This window comes from Lycorma delicatula, chromosome 3, assembly GCF_047948215.1.
Source record: "Lycorma delicatula isolate Av1 chromosome 3, ASM4794821v1, whole genome shotgun sequence".
NCBI classification, from domain to species: domain Eukaryota; kingdom Metazoa; phylum Arthropoda; class Insecta; order Hemiptera; family Fulgoridae; genus Lycorma; species Lycorma delicatula.
The window spans coordinates 61839395-61866018 of record NC_134457.1 but is presented as its reverse complement, the minus strand read 5'-3'; the positions used below and the strand labels follow the sequence as shown (position 1 = coordinate 61866018).

General features: G+C 29.1%; 1 protein-coding gene and 1 long non-coding RNA gene across 2 annotated transcripts in view; one reads left to right on the top strand and one right to left on the bottom strand.

Annotated features, from left to right (window-relative positions):
* Positions 1 to 1542: 1542 nt before the first annotated feature.
* On the top strand, positions 1543 to 25513 carry LOC142321635 (uncharacterized). The gene is made up of 3 exons (XR_012755684.1): positions 1543 to 1666; positions 5057 to 5251; positions 24873 to 25513. It is a non-coding gene; the product is annotated as an uncharacterized LOC142321635 (long non-coding RNA).
* The window catches only part of ChAT (Choline acetyltransferase), a 212786-nt gene continuing 187821 nt past the window's right edge, over positions 1660 to 26624 (bottom strand). Inside the window, exons 11-13 of the mRNA XM_075359890.1 lie at positions 18141 to 18341; positions 8572 to 8844; positions 1660 to 3443 (exon numbers count right to left, since the gene is read on the bottom strand). Of these exons, the coding sequence (XP_075216005.1) occupies positions 8638 to 8844; positions 18141 to 18341 (408 nt within the window). The 3' untranslated portion in view covers positions 1660 to 3443; positions 8572 to 8637. The remainder of the gene's footprint in view (positions 3444 to 8571; positions 8845 to 18140; positions 18342 to 26624) is intronic.

Here is a 26624-nt window from a genome sequence, read left to right as displayed (position 1 = left end):
ATTTTTAAGATTTTTGATTCTGCTATTTGAGGTAATACAAGTGCTGTGGAACATTAAAGTAAAAAGAGAGTGCAGTTTTCAGATGACTTCACTAATATTCTAGAAAGATTAATTTGTTAAAATCATTTATTTCATACCAACATGGTTTCCGTGAATAATTTTCAGTTGTAGTTAACATTTTATATTTATTTTTGAAAGCCAAGTTAATTATTGCCATTATGAAACAATACTTATTAAAAATTTAACATTTATAGAGCAATAATATAACATAGTATATAACAGCGATTTAGTTCAAATTACATAAAAATATTCAATAATAAAATAATTTATTTCACTAGGAAAAATATAATTATTTTTTATAACACTTGTTAATAGAAATTTTACAAATAAATATTTTATATATAACAAAACAATTAATAATAATAATAATTAACTACTTCTTAAATTTAATACTGTATATATATATATATATATATATATATATATATATATATATATTGAAATATTTCAACATTTAATCTATTAACATTTTGAAAAAGACATTTAATAAATGTATATTATAACACTAAATTATATAATATTTAGTTTTATTTGTGAAAAAAAAAACATCTTTTTTAAGAATGTTGGAAAACTTAGGGTCTTCCTGCATTTTTCACTCTACGCATACATGATATCTAACATGAAATATTGAGTTTGTGATGTCACCCAATTTGGTAATTAAAAGTGTTATGTTGATAGTAATACTATGAGAAATTTCAGATTTACAATCCTGTTAATAAAATTGGTTAATATGCTCAAAATAATCAAAAAATTGTTCAAAATAGTACAATTTCCATCATTATAACATTGAACAGCAAGGTTACAGCATAAAAATATTGAGGGTGAATTGTAATCATTTTTAATTTTGAAATGTTTTGAAAATTGATTTGTATTATCATACAGAGAACATTCTGTATTTGTTTTAATTATTTTGCAAAGAAATAGTAGCAACTTCTTGCAGACTAGTCACTAATTTTTTTTTTTTAATATTAGAATATAAAATAACATGATAACCTCTTACTAAGTAAATTGTATGTGTGTACTCTAAAAATGTGTATTAAGGTATTTAAATGAAAAAATTACAAGCTTAGATATACATATATATTCCAACATACTCAGTTAGTGATTAAGCTTATGGTTGGTTGATGATGTTTTATGCTATACTTAATTGTATTTTACGCCATAAGTCCTCTATCCAATTTTATAGAGATCAGTGTTTTGAACTTATTATAGAGCTTGTTTTGATTTCTTTTAGTACAATTTTTTTCAACCTGATAGTAGCACTACACTTTGACTAGCATACATATTTCTTTATCGTACACTTTTGTTTACTGTGTAATATTTTGACACGTATTTAAGTTTTTTTGACGTAAATTATCTGCATTCTATCATTAATTAATGCGATTTTATTTCACTTTGTGTTGTTATTTGCGATACATAAAGGTGTCGTTTTTAAAGCATTGTTCACATGTGATTGTAGTATTTAGGTTATGTGTTGTTGGCTGTAGGTACTGACTTCAGGTGTAGGCTTTTCTTTACATTTGTTATAAAGTTTATTTGATTAGTTTATTAGTGTCTAATTTATAATATGGAACCGACAATACAACGTGCTTCACAAAAACAAAATGTAAGAGGATGAAAATCAAAAATTCTAACTGTGAACGAAAAACGTCGGCAAAAATCTAGTTGCCGTGGTGTTCCTGAGATTCAAAATAATAAACCAAAGGCTGGCCCTTCTCAAAAAATGTTATTCTATGGCTGTCTGATTTAAAAAAATCAGAACTTTCAGAAATTCATGATGTTTAACCTGAATTTATTAATTATGTAGTTAAATTTTTTTTATATTTTCCGAAAACTTTTTCCAGGATTTTAAAACGCTAGAAACGTCGTAACTAAACTTCTAAGCATGATATTTTGAAATTTTTTTTTAATTTACATAAATTCTTAATCTGTGATATGTGGAGAGGTTATCTTAAGATAATTTCACAGGAAATTCAATAAAAAATAAGGGTACTTACGTATTAACGTCACCGCAGCTACAGTTACGCAAATGCGCCAATAAAGAGCAATCTACCCTTACGTAAAAATAATTGTGGTCGAGTATTGTGATATCTAACCAAACTTCACCTACGCTCGTTTCGCTCGCTAACCGTGACTAATCAACAGTAATGTTTTGATTATTTAAGTAATAAATAATTAATTAGGTTAGGTTCAGGTCTTGATGAGTGCGGTTGTGTTTTTCTTATTCAGAGTATTCGTGGTTATTATTGTAGTTTCGTTAATAGTTCTGTTTCATTTTCGTTTTGTTGTTCGTTTTTAGTTGTTTAGTGATGTTTTGTTTAGTTTTAAATGTTAGATGTTTTAAATATTACCCCGAAATAAAACCGTGCAGATGGTAGCACAATTTATTCTGACAGTTGGAAAGGTTACCAAACAAATAGAATAGAAATAGAAGGATTCCTACATGCTAAAGTTAATCATAAATACAATTTATTGATCCTGATACAGGAGTTTCGGCCCATTTTTCACCGAAATCCGATTACTACTTTGTTTTTAAATAAAGCTGTAGCTGCAGTAGCGTTAATACGTAAGTACCAAAATAAGATATAAAGGAAACGTTATCATTTTTGTTAATTTTCGCAAAAAAGTTTTTTCTGACTTAGTGAAACCTGGCAAACAAATACTTTACCTTCAGATAACAGAGCAAAACTTTCTGTTTATTTTGGTTAAAGAATTAGGTTTCTAGGATAAATCATATCTGAAATATTACGTTTCTCGTAAATGAGGATTATTCATCCACCTCAATTTTAGGGTTGTAAATCAAATATGGATATGATTTATTGTAGTGTAAAAAAAAAAGGGTTGACTACCCCCCCTTAAATTAGGAAAACATTTCTTAAAGTAGAATCAATTATTGAAAATTTCAAAAGTTTTTGCATAAATTTCTTCAGGTTTTTGGAGTAGGAACCAGTTTGCTACAAAAAAACTTCAGTATTATGCTGAAAAATAAAAAATAAAAGCTTAAAATACCAAAATAATTTGTGAAGCTTGATTAAATTCATTTTAGCAGTGTGTACTACAGTACACTAAATTCTTGTAGGTATAAATGCTTTTCTACAACTATTTCCAGAAATAAAGTCAAATTCTGATCAGTACTCCTAACTGTTGATGCTGCTTTTCCAGCTTCATACCTAAATGGGTAGAAACTTCTTGCCAGTACTAAGGGGAAGAAAAAATGTCTGACATCTAAGTTCTAAACTATGAAGCTGCCCTGTTTCAAATAATTTATTAAAATAAATTTTTTCAGAGCACAAAAGGTATTGTGCAGTTTGCAGGTGCAGAAAAGCTGGTTTGCATTGTACAGCTTCCTCAAGCTGCAAACAATCATTTAATTTGTCCACCATCTGAAATAGAAGAAAATGTATATATTTTGCAGATATTTCTGAACGATATAAATGTATATATAATTAAAAATTTTTTTTTGTAGCCGCGTCAATGATAAAAGTCATTAGCTATTTAAATTGAACTAAATGATCATAAATAATTAGACAATAAACACCAAACAAACTGGAACATGAATAACAAATATTGGAACACCATCACTAGACTGTTTTCACTGCGGACTCATTATTCTATAAGGGATCTCATGTAAGCAAAACCTCTAAATTAAGTTCTTCATCACACTATAACAGAAACCGCAGCATTCTCTTGATGTATTTCCTCTGGTTCAATAATGCCTTCTCAGCTGGACCCAGGTTTAATTGTCATCCATTGTTTAATAGATCCAAACACTGGGCAGTCTATGAGTAAATGGTTTACATCCCATCCCCATAGAAAAAGATACTCATCTTGTGATGATCGCCACACCCCCTCCCTGTTCATAGCCCTGATGAGCTTTAATGGGAGTTGTCTTTTGCCCTCTTAACCTTTTACATCTCATTGTAATAAGCCTGGTCTCGTTGGGATGCACTAATGTAAATGCCTTGGTAGACATTTACATCAGTGATTTATAAACTCAGCTTTTGCCTTCGCTGCAGGCCTCATCCGGACATCTTGAATGTCCTACATTGTTACCTTTTGAAGCAGCTAACCAAGTTTGCAGAAGCATGAACCCTGCGCCTAGATCTAATAGCTCTACATCTCTAGATCTGCTCTACATCTAATAGAGCCAGTTTGTTTGTAAATGTCTCATAAATTCGAGGCAATTGAATAATAACTTACCACCAAAAATGTTATTTGCTACATCAAAATTTATTCCCAGTTTCCTTAGTAAACTCAACTTCAGTTCATACCCTTGACTTTTACATTGCACACCTCAAACTTCTGGTGAGGAGAACCAAATAGATAGGCATGGGTTAGTTTTGTGTTTGATCCTCAGACAAGTTAGGATGACTTGATCTCTTCTGTTGTTTGGGATAAAAGGTTTTTCAAAGATGTTCTCCAGTATGCCATGGGAGGACTCAGCAGCCAGAACTTATTCCACTAAGTACATAGTTTGTACATGCCCTCGTGAAGTCGCTCTCACTTGTTAATTCTAATCAGAGGCCATTTGTTGCTGCTCTCTTGGCAGCCTCATCAGCCCATTCATTCCTGAGGATACCAGAATGGCCCAGGACCCATATGAATACCTTGTTATACCTTGAATACCTTGTATGAATACCCCTTGCCTTGTTTAGTATTGAGAGAATTTCATAGATTAGTTGAACTATGGGTTCAGATCGTCTGCAGCTCAGGCTCTCAAGTACACTCGTAGAGTTGGTTATTATCAAGAAGCTTCTTCACTGCAGGTCTCAATTACTCTTAAGGTAGAGTAAATTGCGTAGGCCTGACAAAAGAACACAGAGGAATAAACACTAAGTATATATATTATCTCTTTATCAGGGAGTATTATTGAACAGCAATATCTGTTGTCCTAGACAGAGCCATTTGTGTAGATGTGTGTGTTTGTAGTTCTTAGTCATCTTGCTAAATTGATTGCTAGCAAATCAGTAATGAGGGTCCTGTTTATGTTTTTCAGATGGTAAATATTTAATCTTTAGAGAAGGGTGTAACCAAGGAGTGTCGCATCCTATTTACTTTGCGAGAATCCATGGAACAGACAGACCTAGTTTCTGAAGATAGCGAAGCAGTCTGAGGTCAAAAGGCTTGGATAAGGGCTTTTGAGCATTACTATTATGCACCAAAATTCAAAGTGAAATTTCTTATTATTCTGGTGATGAAATATTCCTTCCAAAATATATAATTTAATTTTTATAAATAGATTATGAAATTGATAAAGATATTTAAAAATTTTTAAGTTAATTTGAATAATACAACCTAAATTGAAGTAGTTCATTTTTTAAAATTTTTAATAATTATTCAACGTTTCTGCATTCAGAAATTTTAAAAGCACTTTGGCATGTGTGTGGTTTTGATTTTTTGTCAGTTTCACTCTTGTTACATCCAAAATCAACATATTAAGATAATAGTGTATAACAATATCAACATAAATACAATATTAACATAATATCTATTATTCTATTGTAACATAATAATAGAATACAAATGAAAGTAATCTGTTTTTAAGAATACTTAAACAATAATTACACAAGTTATACATTTTTATAATATGGTTGTAAGTTACTATTAAGTATTACATATATTTATAAAATTATAATGAATGTAACTAAAATATTTAAACACTCTTCACTAATGGAATATTTTCACTGCAAGTATTAACTACAAACTGTATGACTGCATACTACTTGCATTTTTTTTTTACATCTTATTGCCAGTTAATGAAGTTAATTTCCTTGGATTTTGCTACTAATGATAAAATTGTGCATACCCCTTTACAGGAAGGAACTAATTGCTAACAACCCCATAAATCTTAGTGCAGTATTTATTATCAGTACTCCTTAGATGTGTGTTAACATTGGTAAAGATTGTACCAGTTTAGAGCTGATAATAGATAATTATTTGTTGTGATCCAACTCATAACATATTAACAGGAACTGTAAGTATCATAATAAATATAATTGTAAATTGGAGTGAAGTCTTGATAGATAAGATTTTTAGCTGTCAAGTCCATCATACTGGAAATAGTTCTGGAAATAATATAGTAATAATAATAAATAGTTCAATCATTAACAATACATTTACCGAATTGAAAATCATACTTATTATGCTAAAACCAATAAATTGATCAGCATGAGTTTTAAAAACCCTATGCTTATTCATAAATAACTATTGGACACTTAACTGTAGACTACGTTTACTTTGTCTACAGACATTTTGTAAGTAGAGAATTCCTTGCAGTTCTACATTTTTCTGCATGCGAAAAATAGAGATGTTTTTAACAGTAATGTTATGCTACATGTTTGTTATGCTACATTTGTTAATATGTCAATTTGATTAACTAATTCTGTAGATTGGTCTAAAAAAATCTTTTTGAAAGAAATAAAATATAAAAAATTGTAATTATATGAAATAACACAGGGAATAGTAGTGCAGTGCATGCCCAATACTCATGCATTGCTTTATTTAATAATATTACTTTGTTAAACATAAAATACTAGTAAAAACTATTATTGTAGTTAAGTTGGAGCTTTACCATAAAAGCTGAAAGAATGAGCAGCTATTTTAAACCAGAAGATTATAATTTAGAAAGGAGTAAATTTTCTTTAAAAATAGTTTTATAGTATCTGCTGTAACGAGTTTTGGACAATTGCAGGATGATACACATGTTTACAAAAAGCTCCTGAAAAAGTCAGAAAAGGCATAACTTTGAATTTTAATTATAAAATTAACAATTTTTTTTCTTATTTAGAGTATATTAAAAGTATGTCTACTATTTGACACAATACATATCTTACAAACTGATAAAACAAGCATTAAATTTAGAAAAAAACTCTTTTGAATATTTGGAGGTTAGTGTGTTGATTTGCTATTGTTGTGTTAATCTGAATGTTCTTACTATTAATCAATAGACTTGTAACAGCATGTTTCTTCTTACTGGTAATGAATACATGTTTGGTTGAAATTTTAAGTGAGATGATTAAAAGCATAAATTCTTCTAATATGAGATCATAATTACATAAGAATCTTCTCTCTATAATAAAATTGTGTTTGCTGACATTACGTCCAAAAATTATTTATTAAATATTCAAACTAAATATCTATACTTAATCTTTGGTTTAATATATCAAATACTAATACACACACTATATAGTACTTCAATAAAATAATGAAACCGGAATTTGCTCATAGATGGCCCTAGCTGTCAATGTAGTTACCGTCAAACCGCATCATTGGCACCATTTTCTTTCTTTGACAGCTGACAGAAATTTTCTATTCACAATACAAGTTTCATTCAACAATATAGTTTTAATTAGCGTTGAACATGTCTAGTTTTGTACCTACAAACTACGATTTGTGGACAGCATTTATTTTCTGTTACCATTTAAAGAAAACTGCTGGAGAATCGCATCGAATGCTTATCGAAGCTTATGGTGAGTATGCTCTTGGTAAATCCCAGTGCTTTGAGTGGTTTAAAAAAATTCAAAAGTGATGGTTTTGCGGTGCAAAACAAAGAATGTGGAAGACCACTGAAAAAGTTTGAAGACAGTGATTTGCAAGTATTGTTGGACAAGGATGACACTCAAATGCAATAACTTGCAGATCAATTAAATGTAACACGAGAAGCCGTCTCCATACGTTTGAAAGCCATGGGAAAAATCAGAAGATGGGAAAATGGGTTTCACATGAACTGAATGAAAGACAACAAGAAAACCAAAAACCACTTGCAAAATGTTGCTCATCAGGTACAAAAGAAAGTCATATATTCATCGAATTGTGACAGGTGATGAAAAGTGGATATATTTTGAGAATCCTAAGTGTAACAGATTGTGTGTAACTCCAGACAAACCATTCGTCGATTTTAAGGCCAAATCGCAATGGAAAGAAGACAATGCTCTGTGTTTGATGGGATCAGAAGAATGTGATCTATTATGAGCTGCTAAAACCTGGCGAAAGGATTAATACTGTATGCTACCGACAACAAATGATCAATTTGAATCAAGCATTGCAAAAAAAATGACCAGAATATCAAAAAAGGCAACAGAAAGTGATTTTGCATCATGGTATACACCATCACATACAGCAAAACTGGTCAAGGAAACGATTGAGGCATTCAGTTGGGAAATACTTTTGCATGCGGCTTACTCAGCATACTTGGCTCTGTCCGACTACTATTTATTTGCATCTACGGGACACGCACTTGCTGCGCAGTGCTTCACTTCTTATGAAAATGTACGAAAGTGGCTCGATGACTGGTTTGCCTCAAAAGAACAACAGCTTTTTGGAGTGGCATTCATAAATTATCAGAGAGATGGGAAAAATGTATAGCTAGCGATGGACAATATTTTAAATAAAATATTTTTTATTATTTTCATATAATAAACATGTATTTTCTACACAAAAATTTCGGTTTCATATTTACACACCTGGTATAATTACTTTGGTAGACTTACTATTATTAAACATTTTACTTACAGATGACATGTATACTTGAAATTCTAAATCAGTTACACATAAGTAATGCTACTGTCATTTTCTATTCTATTGAATTCTTTTCTGCAGCAACTCCTGCATTGCAGTAAGGCTGTCTTGTACGGCTTGTGCAAATAACGAAGCTTTAGTTGATTCGGATGAGTGAAATGCAGAAATACCAAATGTAATTGATTTGGGCCAAGGATTGTAGCAGCAACCATAACCATCTGGAACGACTGGACCATAACCAAGAACCATATTGGTTGCTGATGGCACCTAATATAAGCAAAGGAAATTACAGTAGCAATGTTTTAAATTATTAATATTTTTCTTATTTTTAATGTTAAGTTGTGTTGACCACATCGTGCATTAGCTATTAAATACTGGTTGAATATTGTAAATTACCTGTGCCCAGCATATATAAATTTAGTAATCTGTAATAACCAGAAATTCATTTGTAATTGTACCAACACTTTTCGTTTGTAATTCATTGCAACATGATTATAGCCTCACTTGTGTCTAGTGACATGTCACGTTATTACTAATCATTCAATTCTGAATGTTGAAAAATTGTCTAGATTTAGAAGGGATGCAATCTGATTTCTTAAACCTCTTTTTTTGTGTGTATACTGTGTACCAACTATTGGATTTCAAAAGAAAAAGAAAGATGTAAATATGTCAGACTTTCATCCAAGTGATCTTCAAACAGTAAAAATGGATATATATTAATAAACCAAAAGGTGCTATTCAGAAGAATAATAAAAATAAAATTTGAAAAAGATACTTAGAATTTAAATGTGTACCTGAGAGCCATAGGAACCTAATTACATTTTCTTGAAAACTGAGCTACATGTATATTAGAACTGTTACTTTTTATTACTTTTAATACCAGAGAGCCTTAACTGTAACTATCAAAATAAATAAAGTTAGCCAGAGATGAAGTAACCTATGTGCAGCTTAACTTCAGAACCAAATAAACCTATAATTACTTGTAGCAGTTTGGCTCTGAAAATATAAAACTATAAGGAGCCCAACTGCACTTGGGTTCATATGGCTGTAACAATACCTAGTAAATAATTACTTCATGTGCTAGCACATAATTCTGCCACCAGGTTGTTTTGCTCTAGATCTCAGTTAGTTTCACGTTTTGGTTATGTCCAGCTATTTGTAATAGTGTTTAAGTCCAAGTTATCTGTTAGATTTAGTTTAACAATGATTATGTAGAATTCTTGTGTGTTTGTAGTGTTATTTTATTATTATTTCCTGAAAATTATGAAGGACAAAAATTTCAGACCAAGGACAGTGTAGTTAGTTAGGTTATGTACAAAAGAAGATACATATAATAAAGAGCATAATCTTTTTTTCAACAATTTCATTGAAAAAAGGTAAGTGACATTGCCTATTACTAAATTTAAGAAAAATTTAGAAATAAAGTATTATCTCTATAGGAATAATTTATGTTTTCTATCAGGTAATGTTCTCAGTAGCAATTTAATCATAGACCTAGTCTGTTTCAGATTAAATAGATAAGCAAATGAATTCATAGTAAATGCCCCAAAATTTGCCAATTGTCCAATTTATGTTTCTGTCTTCGCTGCAAAGAAACTTGTTTCATTGTTTAATATCATTGTGATGTCAAGGTTTCTTAGTGACAGTGTTGATAAGGTTTGAACATTTTATATAGGCTGCAGTTGTTGAATTTTATATTTTCTGTCTATAAACATAATACTAGTGGTTAGTATAAACAGGGGTGTAATTATTTCAGTTGAGCTGAAATATTATTTATAAGTTAAACCTCTTATTAGTATTATTCATTAAAAGTTTACTGTGCTCAATTTTTCTTTTTTTGAAGTTTATTTATTAATTTATAAAGTTATGAAATGATTGAAAAATTGTTTCTATAATCTTAAATCAGACTATTATGTTTGTCATAATGAAATAAAACATAATCAGTTAGGCCAATTAAATAAGTATGAAAAATCATAAGATGGTCCTTACTGAATAACTAAAATAAAAACTTTATTTGATCTGTTCAGACCCAATTCAACCTCAGCTATTTATTGATGACGCTTCAGAAATAGAAAAAGATGCATTTCTTGAAAGCAATTCAACTCTCATTTATCATACCCTTGAAAGAACTAGGCCTTCTTATAAAACTGAACATGATAAAACTGACCATATTGAATGTAGTGATTCATCCTCTTCTTCACATGCATGTGTCAGTGAGCAAGACCCATCATTTGATCAGAGTTTTTGATTTTCACTCGTCAACTGATTATGAACAAGAAGTTAAATCTTCTGAGACCTTCACCTGATTTATGTAAATATAATGAAGATTGTTTGCAGGTTCAGTTGGTTCCCTACAGTGACATGGATTCTGATGATGTTGAAGCAGAAAATCTAAGGAAAGGAAAAAAGAGACTGAGAAATGAACACTTGTGGAAGAAAACTGTGTGAAAAACCAGAAGATTATATGGTAAAACATATACAGCAGCAAAAGGAAAATTAGCAGAAGGAAAAAAACAAAACTACATGCCCAGATACATGCAGAAACAAGTGTACTGCCAAAATAACTAGTGAAGAACAACAAAAAGTTCATACCGATTTCTGCAAGAAGGCAGTTTCATGGAAAACAAAAAGACAGTTTGTAGTATCTCACAAAAAAAATAGAAATGTAAGAAGACGTACGGTTATTGAAGGTGGAATTCAAAGTCCCATCAAAAAAATAACTTTCATATATTTTTTATGTGTTTCAGGAAAAGAAATTACAATATGTAAAATATTTTTTCTGAATACTCTCTCCATTTCTAACACTTTTATTAAGAGAGCACTTCGCAAGATTACAGATACTGGATTAATGAAACAAGCAATAAAATACCAAATGATGTTTAAGGAACTATTAGAAAACACATAAAAAATATCCTACATATGAGAGCCACTATATCAGAGTGTTCTAAAAAATAATATTTGGGTAGTAATTTAACATATCAAAAATGTTCAGCCTGCATGTAGAAGTTTGCAAATCATGCATCTGCTAAGGAGTGGCAGTTTCGAAAACTGTTTAATGAAGAGTTCAATTACACAATTCATTTTTCAGACAATGATACATGAGATACTTGCGACTCTTACACTACCAAGCTAAGGGTAGACACAGAAGAGAAACAGGTTTTACAAACTGAATATGAAAATCATTTAAAAAAAACAGCCACAAGATATAACCTGAAGGCTAAAGAAAGTGTATTCCCTCTGAAAACAAATGTTATAAGGTAATTCTGGCTGATTTGCAAAAACGCTTATCTACACCATTGCTCACGAATTCAACTAGTTTTTACATTCGTAAATTATAAACATTAAATTATATGATTTACAAATCCCAAAATTCATTGCGCTTACATGTTGTGGGATGAAACAAGGGAAAGATGTGGAGGAAATGAGATGGAATCGTTTTTTTAAATGGTTATTAGTAATTGGCTAATGGCTATTAGTAATTTAGCTGAAACTGGAGTAAATGAAATGGACTGATAATTGTGCTGGACAGAATTGGAATAGGATGATGGTCATGATATATTTCTGGTTTCTGCACCAAGACCCAGAACTAAAAATTATAAACAAATTTTTATTGTGTGAGCACACACATTTGGAGGTGGATAGTGAACATAGAATGATAGAAAAAACTAAAAGGTCTTTGCCTATGATGACAATATTTACAAGTAATGGCATTCTTTCTTTTTCCTGTTTAGCCTACGGTAACTACCGTTTAGATAATTCTTCAGAGGATGAATGAGGATGATATGTATGAGTGTAAATGAAGTGTAGTCTTGTACATTCTCAGTTCGACCATTCCTGAGATGTGTGGTTAATTGAAACCCAACCACCAAAGAACGGTATCCACGATCTAGTATTCAAATCCGTGTAAAAATAACTGGCTTTACTAGGACTTGAATGCTGGAACTCTCGACTTCCAAATCAGCTGATTTGGGAAGACGCGTTCACCACTAGACCAACCTGGTGGTCTTACAAGTAATGGCTGGGCAAATTTTATAAAAACCTGCAGGAAAAAATGCCTTTAATGTCAGCATGATGAAATTAGAAGTTTTTATCTCCTTCTCTTCCCTCGTGCGAAATAATTCCAGCCCATTTATTGCCAGAAAAGGACAACTGATTGCGACTGTACAAATTTCAAACATGGTTTGGCTGCAGTTAAGAAAAGACGATCCAGAAAAACTATTTTTCAAGACGTCTTTGCAGAAAATGATTTTAAAGTGGTAGACTGCAGGGGACTCACAAGGCAGGTAAATATACCTATGCCAGGATTTCTTCCTTGCATTTGAAAAGAAAAGAAAAAAATAAGTTCACAGAAATACAAAGACCTTATGACAATGTTACAATGTATGCTTGATGATTATAAAGATTATTTTATTAATTTACTGCAAGGCTTAAAAGTAGCTGATTTTCTAGAAGAAGACTAGATTAAGAAAAACAACATTCAGACTGAAGAAGCACTAAAGATATTATTGAAAACTATTATTAATTTGTATTACAGTTAGTATATTGTTAATATTTTTCTGATAGGTTTTAATTCACTTGTAAACTGTTTCAAGGAAATCAGTTATTTGTGAAGATCTCTTATGCATACATTGTAACTTATATTAGTAAAATTTTGCTTTAGTTATTAGTTTTATTATTATTAATATTGCTATATTAATTTGGACAAAAAAATTGGCCTAAAATAATTTACTCATTTTGACTATTATTAAAATAAAGTGATGTACAATGCAATATTAAACAGTTTTTCAGATCATAAATTTGTTGGCCTATTAAAAAGATGTTTATATTATTTTATTAATAAGTTTTCTTTTAGTTTCAATTTAAAGTTTTTTTTTTTTTAGGTATTGCAATAACTGAAAAAAAATAACATTTTTATTTAGTTATTATAATTTGGAAATAATACTAAATAGCTTTTTTGTTGTCATATTCCATAATATATAAGATTAGTTTCAATAAACAAAACTCAGCTGGTTTTAAAATGTTTAATGCTTACAAAATAACCCAGGTGGCATAAATCATGGTTGTAGATGTTGAGAGCCAAACAAACCTAAGTGTATTTAAAGGGTGTTCACCTTAATCTACTTAAATTCTGAGTAGTCTGATGAAAAATACAGGTAAAATATAGTAAATAAACAGTTAAAAACATAACAAAATACATATATTATGGTGGCAGGAAGTAATACAATTTTATTGAATGAGAAAATTGCTCCTCTTGTAAAACTGTTGTAGATAGGTCACTATGGATCCCAGGCACAGAAATATTATGCTAGATTTATATATTGTGCTGATGTACATAAAAGAAAAATGAAAAATTTAGTTGCCAGAACATGGGAAATAAAAACACCAACTAAATGTAAACAGTGACTTATTTAACTCCATCTCAACTTAAGTGCCACTGTGACTTGATATAAGGTACATGTTAAATATCTACTTTTAACTTTGGATCATATATTTGTTGGAATCAGAACACAATTCTTAAAAAAAATAAAAATTTAAATAAGAAATAAATTTTATAAAAGCTTGAAGGTTGTGTATTAATGTTAATTATTTTATTTTTAGATTATATCTACGAGGGTGGTTCTGAAAGTTCGTGGCCTAATAAAGAAAACACAAAATTTCTTAGCAATCTTTTTTTTATTTTTCAACATAATCAATCATCTTTTAAAGTAATACACAGAGTCCATAGCTTTTTCAGCTTATTTATTCCTCATAAATTATTTTATTTCAGTAAAATACAATTTCTTAAGCTCTGCAAAATAGGCGTCTATCTCGGCTATGACTTCGTTATTTGAGGCAAATCTTTGCCCACCAAACCATTTTTCAAATTCAGGAACAGGAAATAATCACTCATGCATGAGTGCATTGTCATGGTGAAAAAGCACTTTTTTCTTGCCCAAATGTGGACGTTTGGTATTAATGGCCTCCTTCAAATGCTCCAACAATGCTGTGAATATTCTGGTAATTGTTTTTCTTTTTTTCCAGATAGTCTATGAGCACCACACCATGAACATCCCAAAAAAACAGTGGCCATTACATTTCCTGCTTATCGAACACTTTTTGCCCTTTTTTATATAAAAAAAAGGCAAAAAGTGGTCTCGACCCACTGTTTGGACTGTAACTTCATCTCAGAGCTGTAGTAATGAATTCACGTATCATCAGCAGAAACATTACAAAAATTCAGTAGAATTACTGTTGAACATGTTCAAACACTGCTGAGAAATGTTCATTTGAGTGCATTTCTGGTCAACCGTTAACAAATGCAGTATCCATTGCACTGTCAGCTTCTCATACCCAAATGCTCGTGTAAGTTGTTGTGAGTATGGTCTACTGTATTTCTGCTAGCTCGCGTATGTTCAACCATCAATCTTCTAATTCTGCATTGTGGATTTTGCAATATTTTCATCAGTCGTGGTGGTTGCAGAACGTCCTGAATGCTCATCATCAGAAATTTTGGTTCAACTGCATTTGAATTCAGCTGCCCACTTTTTTACCATCGAAAACAATGAAGAAGATTCATTTATTGTTGGACCTAACTCCATTTTTATATCTGTCAGGTTTAAACCTTTCACAACGAAATATTTTATTCCTGCTCGAATTTTGATTTTATCCATTTTGCACAAAATAACAACACTCATCTACTACCTATTAGCCACAACAATTAAATAACTGAGAAGACATGTTGGAAATTATTTAATATGCCATCTAACAGATATTACATTAACTACAAATTGCCATTTGGACCTACTAGTGGTATCTCTGTATCAGGTCGTGAAAAACTTTCTGAACCGCCCTTGTGCTACAGCTTTTTTGGAAAGATACTTGAATGAAATAAGACAAATCAAATCAACCATGCTCCACAACACATAAATTCTTTTTAACTTTAAGAAGTTATCCTACTTACAAAAGAGAAACAAATTTTCTAAAAGGCTAAATTTATACAAATATTTATACAAGGGTTTTTTCAGTTATATATATCTGATAATTAGATTACTAGATATGATTTCTGTATAGGTAGTTTAATGAATCTCAGTACTTAGACCTTATCTCAGTACTTATCTCAGTACTTAGTTTAACATCTAGTAAGGTCTTGACTTCTGATTTCATACGTGTGCTGATTTACTCATTTGTGATTAAGCATTACCTAGCACACAACAGTCCATACTCCAGAAGGTGGTCTAAAATTAATTTTGTCCTGTACCATCTGTAATGAAATATTTCAAATTATTCTGATTCGTGTTCCTGTAAAATATTTATAAATGCATTTTCTCTTGTTTGATATTGCTTTAATAACTACTTGAATTAGTTTTCTAGATTTATATACAGTGTACAATTATACAAATATTTCACCAATAATGTAACACATTTTTATCACTTTATCAAACAACTAATTTAATAATTAATTTAGATATATACTGAGTTTATTAAGTTTAAATTTATTGACTGGTAAATTTAATATAAAGTTTAAACAATGAACATAGAGGAAAAATCCATTGAATTTTATTTTAAATTTAACAAGTAGGGTTAAAAAGATTACTACATATGCAGTTTATTTTATACTGTTAGTTTATAAAAAATAACTTCAAACAACATACAGTGTCCAAGAAGAGATGTTGGTGAAATTTAAGGACTGATTTAGGACATCAAAATAAACTAAACAGATTATGTGGACAGATGTTCTATCTCACTTCATTTTCCCCTACCCACAATTTCATTTTTTTTTTCAATAAAAATTTATAATCTTAGGAATGGATTGACACGTTTTAATGGAATTTGGTGTACATCTACCAAAAATCTTTACAGAAAAAGAAGTTTGAAAATTGTACATTGGAAGTTTCCAGAAGGTAGCAATTAAAATTTTTTAATCGCTAATATCTGTGTAAATATTAGTTTTATTAAATTATAATAGCTAAAATGTTAAGCCCTTTATTACAACAAAATGACATTTCTCTTGCTCAAATCAAATCATAAACAACTGAAAGACTTTATTGATGGTTTTGAGCTAACATTATTGATTTTTTTTAATTGTTAATAATAATTACTAATAATGGAAATTATTAACTATCTTTTATTCAGTTAATGAAGGATGTAAAAACAAGCATACAATTGACAGGCTAAAAATTGTATCAGCTGTTTTTAACTTATTTGAACAAATGTGTCATTTTGTTTAACAACATATATATTCACATGTTACCTAATAAAATATAATTCAATGTAACTAATATTTACTGAGCTGTTAATGATTAAAAAAATTAATGGCAACCATTGTGCAACTTACAAAGTTAAAATTTCCAAACTTCATTTCTTTGTGGCAAATGTTATTGAACACATAACATGTATACTAAATTTCATTAAAATATCTGAATCCATTTATAAGGCATAACTTTTTATTTTAAAAACACAAAATGTGAAATATAGGAAAAAGGAGTGAGTTAGGGCTTTTATCCAAATGAGATTTTTTATTTTCAGGTCCTGAATCAGTTCCATAGGTCTGTTCAACACTTCCTGTGAAATGACAAAATGACAAATCCTGGGTATGACAAAATTGATGAATAGACATAACTGTTACCTAATCATTGTTTTTTTGGTGACTGGTTTATTGGGCAGCTGTGTTTATATAGTAGTAAAGCTTTTATAGACATTAAAATATACATATATATTATGAATCAAAATTTAAGTACTGTAATCAAAATAAAATAAAATAATTTCAGTATATTTATACGTGTATATTTTAATAGTCTCCCTTTAACAACATGTAACTTATCTGTTGTGGGACCCAAAAGTTGAAGACAACCCGATGTTATATGAATATTTTTTTAACGCAGCACATATTTTGAAAAATTTTGTTAGTTGGTTGCTGTACATGCTCCCAACCATTCCTAAGGACTGTTGTTAGAAACAAGTCCACAGAAGAAAGAAGGAATCTGAACCTAACACTGTTATAGTTTTTAATCTTTTCTGAGGAAGGATAGGCTACAATTTAAAAACTACTTCAAGATTTGCCTGATTGAATCAAGGAAAACCATAATAAAACCTTGATCAGAGCAACACAAATTATATAATTAATTTATAAGATAAAAAATAGATTTGATTAATGTCCATATTAATTATTTAAAATAAACGCTATAAGTAATTTTAAGATACATGAAGATACAAATATAAAAAATAACTACAAGATAGTTCACAATTTATAAGGTATTAAAGGAAAATATTTTACCTCACATTTTTGTACACGAATGTGATTCAGAAAATTCATGTGCCTACAAAATGTTTTAAGTAATATTATTTAAAAATTCATTGACAGAGTAATATTGCTTTTTCAAAAGAAAATTTTTAATTATGTTTTAAATAGATGGGTGGGGAAATTTTTTAAAGGTTTGATGGTTTATTAAAAATGGCAGTAGAAGGATATTAAGATGCTTTCTTATGAATGAAAGTATTGTGTTGAGTTACATGAGAACAGTCGTGTTGCCTGGTTTGATAAAGGTTGATGCTGTTTAGTAATAAATTGTAAGGTTAATAATTACCTGGCTTGTAGATAATTTAAAATGGTTAGCGATTCTATAGGACTCATCTGTAAATAATGGATGCATTTTTCCAGTTGATAGTTTACACTGTTCCCGTAGTCCCAACAGATGAATGTCAATTCCTTCACCCAAAATATTTTGTATCATTATATCTGTTTGTTTCTTAACAGCAGCATCAAACAATTCCAGTTTTTCCTTTTCCTATTAAAAATAAAAATATCAGTAAATTTTACAATAATATTTGTGCAGTATGCAAAGTGTATGTGTATTAACAGTTGCGTAATAATATTTCTTTTAAAGGATTAATATTTATTCGTAACAAATTAATCAAAACTGTTTTTCTGTATCTATCAGTTTAGACCCTGTGATATAATTTAATAACTGTATTTAAAAAAAGAAAGCAGAAAATAACATGCATCATTATCAAGATAAATAGTTCTTGAATTGCAATAATCATTGTATGTGTGGGTTTTCATGTGATAGTAGATTTTTTTATCTGTTATGCTGTACACTGATGTTTCTTTATTAGGGAAGAGGAGTTTAAAGAAAAAAAAGAAATATTATACATGCATCCTTATGTACGTCTCAACTTATTTTATTATATGAGTGTATTGATTAAAATAATTTATGTAACTAAGTTCAAATAAATTTGTAAATCTCTGTACACTAGTTATTTATTGTAATTTTATCAGTCAACTTTTTAAAATAAGAATTCACCAACTAGATTGTATGTAACTACACACTGGCAATACCAAATGAAGGTTGTAGACTGATTAATACAGTTATTCTAATTTTTAAAGTTTTGTAATATATCTTGTGTAATATTTCGATTTTGTGAATATCTATCTAAATTATTCCTGATTACATAAGTGTGTGAATATATGTTTGTAGCTAATAAAATTGTGTGTACCAGTACATGATAATAGTAAGTTTGGTTTTTTGTATGATTTTGCCTTATAATGTACTTACATTCATGTTGACTTTTGTTCAATATTTACATCAAGTTCTTACCTCTTACCTTTTTTTTTGGAGCATTGTTTTGTTTTGTTAAAGTCACATTTTTAATGTATTATATTAATAATTATAATGTTAGCAAAGGTTTAATGTCTTTTAGTTATTTGAATGTATTTATGTTTTCATTATTGAATGAGCTTTCTAATTTTCTTGCTTTCAGTATCTCAATTATTTGCTTTTAGTGCATTTGATTTTTATAAGCTGCTTTTCAGTTATAGTTATTCCTAATTTGTTATTATTTCATTATATAATTTTTATTGAATGATGCAATAATAATTTTCCTTGCAATTACTGTCATATAATTTTGACTGTGATTAGTGTTTTGTTTTAATTTTGTTTTAGGTTCATATGGTATAGAATTTTATTAAAGTAGTGATACAAGGATAAATGCTATTTATGTGTAATTTCAGCAGTCTGTTTTGAATTTTTTGTAAGGTTATAATTATGAAGCGTGTAGTTATTATGTGGTGTAGTTACCTGTGGTGCAATTGGTGCTTTTTAACTTTTTAATGAATAAGATCATTGTGTAATTCTGAAAATATCTGCTTGTATGTTGTCATAACCGTAATTGTTGTAGGTTACTACTTTCCAAAATAATAACCATTCCACGTCTGGCTCCCTAAGGAAAATAAGGATTGGAATGGACTGATTTCCTGTTACCTTTTTCACTGAGCCAAAAATGTAGTTGCTTATTGATATATCAAAGCTCATTGAAAAGAAGGTGATTTTCAACTCTACAACTAACCCCTTCATCTGTTCATAACTGAGATCACATTTAATTTCTGTTAAATGTAGTGATCACATTTACTTTCTGTTAAATGTAGTGATCACATTTACTTTCAGAGAAAGCAGATTTGATTGGTACCTCTTGTATCTAAACTGCTTTACATGCATTGCAGCCATAAGACTGAGTCATTTATCTATACCCCTTTCTGTTGTCAAACAATGCACTATATAATAGTTCAACTTAACAGTGAAAAAAAAGAACATGTTTTATTATTTTAATTTTTTTTTTATTTGTTATTTTTGCATTTACCATATTTTTTTTAAAGAAATAATATTATATTAATTTTTTATTGGTTATCAAAATTTTCAGCGTTTTGACAACTTTGTATGTATTAATAATACTATATTCTGAGAATGGTAGCACTACATGGAGTTTATGAATATTAACATAAAATATGAAAATATTGACCCATGTGATATCCTGTTAGTTTTTCTGAGCATAAGACATTCCAAGCATTAAGAGTACTATAATCATATCTGTTATATTATATTCCACAGTAAGCATTTTGGCTTAAATTTGGGTTAAACCTCTTTTGCAGTGAACATGGATAGCAATAAATTAGAGAATACAGAATTAAAAACAGTTAAAATTGAATATCTTATACCTTGAAATTGATGTTCTAAATAAAGTGCTCACAAATTCAAAAAAACTGTTCGTATATTGTAAAAGATATTTATGCTTTCTCAAAGTCTGTTTCCTAAAATAAGTTTGTTGATTCTGATTAAAATTTTCCTGCTTGGATGAAATTTTTGACATGTGTTAATATGTTTGTACATGGATATTTGTGCCCCTTTAACAATAATTCTATTTATTTAATGCTATTCTCTGTTCATTTCTGTTCTATGCAAACCTCATTGTATTTATTATATTCTTGAGGATATGCTTTATATAATCCAGCATTTATATATTAACTTAAGTTTTTATCTGTTACACATCCTTACTTCATTAACCAGATTAACCTAACCTGGGCAGACCACCAACCTAGTTTGATCTAGTTTGTAGTTTTAAGAAATTCTGCCATAAATATTTCTCTCTCCCTCTTCTCTTCAACATTAATTGAATAAAAAATGAAAGTTTGCTGAATATCTAATCTAACAACGTTAATCATTTGACAGGTTAACAGGCCTTATTATTTGCTTATGACAGAAAAGTTTTGCCAAACACTGACATGATTTATTTTTTTTGTTAAGAAATATTATGTGCGTATTGCTTAATCTACCACCAGAACCTGCTTCTGGTAAAATTTATAATTTTGTCCAAAACAACTTTGGTGAGATACTGCATTAATCAATATTCAGATAATGATGTACACCTCTGAGTGAGGAAAGTGCTTGATCAGTATTCTTGTAACTCTAACCTCTAGTACATTTACAGTGTTGAGTAAGCTAGTTGCTAGTAACATTGGTGTATGTTAAATAGTGGTTCAGACTAACATTTGAAAATTTCATACAATATATTTTATTTATAAGTATGCTACTTTTATCTATTTTCAGTTAATAAGAATGTAGAAGGATAAACATAAAATTTCAATGATAAAACTATACATCTCATTCCATCTTTAAGTCCACTTAATCATACAATAAATCTAAATACAGTAAAGCACAAAATTATTTGACAGACACCTTAAAACATTAAATAAAATAAAGCCCCTAATAAACATCCAACTAGGCTCTAGTATTATATTGTTTAACACCAAACACAATCTTTGATTACTGGGTGAACATTTATGCATTCAAAGTACACTTATATCATGCTTACTTATTGAAGAAAAAGAATCAAATAAGCTATCAACAGACTTGTTCATTCTATTAATGTGTTAAAAAAAACAATTTGTTAAAAAAACTTATGGCTGAAGTGTATTAATATTTCTGTTTTAAAATCAAGGTAAGATTGTGATGGAAAAAATAGTCAACTGAATGTTTGTTGTTTCCTTATGTGCTGTTTAAAATACGGGGTAAGACTTTTCATCAAAACTTAATTATATTACTAATTTATTAAATTATAATTGTTTCAGTTTTAACCTTTTCATTTTATTATTCAAATGCAGCTAAATCCCCTTCTGTGCTTTCTTTGCTGTAAGTTAACTTAAATCCTTTTTTTTAAACTAGTTAAATCTATTAAAGTTATTTACTTCACCTTAATGGTTATTCATAAAAAAAAAATTATAAAAACCACCATAGTAAAACTGTATGTGAACCAGGTTATAAAAAGTTGTCCAAGGATAAATCTGAAAAATTTGTTTCCTGAGTAGGTCCAATAAGTAGTATTAGTAATGCATTTATTTGCTTTAATGAATACTTTGATTACTTTCTATACTTGACTGTTTTTTATTTTCAATATATAGATTAATGCTTTGTCTCATGGATTGAAAAATAGCAATTGCCATAAGATCTTTGGTAAAGAAAGTGAAAACAGAATACAGTAAAACAAACATTTATCCATGGAAGTCAAACATAACTTTGACTTGCATGTATAAAACTAGCATTAATTGTTGTAGTGTAGAAGGTTTTGAATCATGATGAATTGCAGAATAATTTTCTGAACTCAGAGTAAATGAAACATATTAACAGAATGAATTTGAATAAACCATGAAATTAGGGAAATTAAAATAAAGAAGTAGATAGCTTTTACCTAATTTTTCCGCTTGGATGCAAGTTTAAAGTATAGGACTGTAAACTGTTTAATGGATGAGGAAGCAATTGAAGTTGATGATTTATTCAAAGTAGAAAAAACCACTACCAAATACAAACCATGAAATTCAGTAATTAAGGTAAAGATAAGTTCATGACAAATTGATTTTACAAAGAAGTGTAATATCAAAACATTTGCATAGTTTAGAAGAGTAGTCGGAAAGGAAATGATTATTCTATTGCATTTAAATTATGACCATTGTTATGAGTATGGTTATGATTAAGATTAACTAAGAGTTAATTTAATTTAATTTACTTGAAAAAAAGTTTAAACTATATTTTTTATTAAAGTGTTTGGAAATATTAATTAGTAGTCAATATGAAATGAACTGCAAATATAACTACAGGTTATTATATTCAAGTGCAGGTAAAACTGCAATGTCATAATTTGTTCAGTAGTAATGGAGAATTTCAGAAGAAAACTATATTCTTGCTTGCAGTTGTGTAATGCAGTGATTTGTCAGCTGTATACTGTTATTGATACACATAATTTGTATTTTAAAAGTTTTATTGTTTTTTTTATATAATAAAATTTATTCAAAATAAAAACCAACATTAGAATGGCACAATTAACAATAATACTGTAATAAATCTAAAAACTAATTGCTGCTGTATTTCCTATTAATTGAAAGTCTGCTATTAGCAGACATAATAAAAAAAGGGGGAGCAAACAAGTTTGACAAAAAAGTATTCAGTTTCTATGGTTTACAGCCCTTTCTGGAAGTGTTAGACTCATACTGTGTGACAAGTGAATGATGTATATTTGTGTAGTGTATCTGTTTTCATTGACTGAGTTTTCTTTTGTATTTATGGTCGTAATATTTTATGGATTTTCTAATTTTTGAAGGGGCTGGTATAATTTATTTACAAAAAAGAAAAAAATAATAGAATGGAAATGAAATTAAGGTAAAATTTTGGAAGTGAGGTTAAGACTACACCCTCCCACACTGCAGCTCCATCACAGAGTTCTCTATTCATCCATTCTCTTTGAAAACTCTTTTGGTTTTCCAATTAATCGCAGATCAAAAACAGACGTAATCCTCTAACTACTTTGTTTTGCTCAGCTTCATACCTGGGGCAGACATATGTTACTAACATAACATTTGTATTTATTAAACGACTTCAAAAACAGGTGGTTATGTATTCGACCAGCGTATTTTTATGTTTGTTTGTGCATAACTTTTTTCCTGTTAATCCAGTTCAAATAAATCTTGTTGCAATCGACACAGCTGCATTTCACAGTGGTACCATGATGTTGAAAACATCTTTTAGCTGCAAAAAATCAGTATGAAAATTAACAAAGAATTTTTTTTGCCACCTGGAAGATAGGTAGGAACAATGGGAATCCTGGTATTCTATTTGTGTGCGTCACATTAGATGATAGTGTGGTATTCTATAGGGTAGTTAATGTGAGTTTCTGCTCAAGATATATGCACTGTTAATAAAATCATCAAAAAGTGGGATATCTCATCTTAAACCTTTCACACCCAATATACATTATGTATTATGTACATCATCGGTGTGGACAGTGGGAATCTTATAGTTTTTTATGTATGAAAATTTTTTTTTATTTTGAATGATAGGATTTATATCTGAAATACATCCATCCTCGTGGGACATTGTATACCCATACTTATGAATAGATTATAACACTTTAAAAAAGTAATGCAAACATTTTAATATTATGAACAAACAACGACCTACCAATGTTAACTGCTTAGGTTATAGATTTTAGCTCTGCAATTATTGAGTACTCATTTTATTAGACAAACCTCAACTAGCTTTACTATACAAATCATAATGGTCTTTCAACAAAATTCTTTGTTAAAAAATGGTTAAAAGAAGACAGTTTAGAAACTGAAACTACAGTTTTTCAATCATATATATATATATATATATATATATATATATATATATATATATATTCTCTCTTTCTCACTCTCTCTCTCTCTCTCTCTTTCAAACCCCAGTTACTGGGTTAAATCTCATCTATGAACTTTGAAAAAATATAATTTAAGAAGGCTTCTTATTTTAATTTCTGATTGATATGATTTTGTTGCCTCAATTGTGACTTCATCTCCACATACAGATCATTATGGATCCAATATAAATTATTATTTTTATTTACTGAAGAAAGGTAATAAAAACAATTACTAATTATCATTATTTCTATTAATTTCTCTTTTTGTTTTTAATTGTTCTGTATTTAACATATAGTGATATTTTTGTTTTGTTCTTTAGAATTTATTGGAATAAAACTCATCCATTCATTCGTAGTGCTAAAACAATTTACAGGTTATTTAAACAAGAGCATTATATTTGTACCGTCCTCAACAAGTTATAAACTTCATAAATGATGAAGAACAAGAAGGCTAAATTTAATTGAAATGGAACAGCCAATTGCATAAACATATATGAAACTTTACATATTGCTAAATCACTAAAACAGATGTACAAACTCAACCTGGATTCCATCAAATCAGAAAAAAGGAATTTTATTACAATACTGCATGATAAACTTACTATATTTGTATAATGAAATGATATTTTGTTTAAAATTTTTAACTTTATCTCACATTATTTTTTATTGTAAATAAATTACATATACTTTTTACAAACAGCTACAATTCGATACTGATTGGTAATAATTTACAATGAAGCGCCTTGTCACTTGTGTGAGTTTTACTTTGGTTGTATAAGTGTTAAATAGTCTTGAACTTAGTTACATCTTAGTGCAATAGCTGGTATAAATCCAAGTTTTTTTAAATGTATCCATCTCATTAATTTTCATACCCTCAGATATCTATATTTTCTCTTGGATAAATGAGATGAAATAATTGGAATTATTTATGAGATGCTATACATAAACTTGTAATTAATCTACTGCCTATTTGTTTAACTTAATTATATAAGTAAATATTTAATTTAAAAAAATTATAAGTCATATTTTATGTTATAATTTGATTTAGTTTGCTGTTGAAAAATTGTTTAACATTGCAAAGTATTGTATTTGCAAATAATTGTTAACATTTTTCTGTAGGAATCATTTTTTCAGCAATATGATTTCTATTGATTATTTCAGTTAATTATTGTAGTTCATAAAAGCTATAAAAAGTTGTAGTTCAAAATTACTGATATCAGTTTTGTAATGATATTATATGATAGTTATCAATAATTTCTGTTGTAATATATGATAAAAAAAGGGATATTTGATTTTAAATTTACCAATTGTTTTGGAAACAGACTAAAGTTCAATCCACATTTTACAGTTCTCTCGCAATCAGTGGAAAGTGAATGTTCAAATTTTCTTAATTAATACATGCCTCAGTACTGAGTAAATAGAAGATGACATTGAAAAAAAATAAAAGTTCAAAATCCATCAAAAGATCAATGTATTTGTGTTAAAATATGATTTTAACTTTAAAAAATATTCATTTTAATTATAATAAATTTTTTAGAAGCATCTTCCTCAGAATTTGTTGGTGTGAGGATCTTTTTTTACGTAGTATCACTATGAGAAAGTTCTTTAATAAGTGTTTAAAACCATTATTAAATGTATTTAAACTTGTTTTATTTGTGGGATAAAACATTTTAAAATGTCCTTCATTGTTCATTTTTATTTTCGAATGAAAAGTAATTTTTCCTGCTACTTTGAATCGCCTAGTGCATTCACCTGTACATGTATATACAATATCTATTTTTATTATCTCATGAGCAGTTATGAAGAAACATACAGAGAAATATATTTTAATATGTACAAGCTTATAAACACATTCATTCTATGGTACACACACAAACAACCTGAATATTTTTTAAGGTTACAGTAAGCATAATGCCATTTTTGGATACATCATCAAGGAAGAAAGCTCTATCATTACTAATGCCAACATATTCCACGGCTGTGTAAGCATCACATGGCTACAGCAACATGTCAAATACGAGTTTGTCGTTTCTCAGAGACGACTCACAGAAAATAGATTGAAAGTGACACGT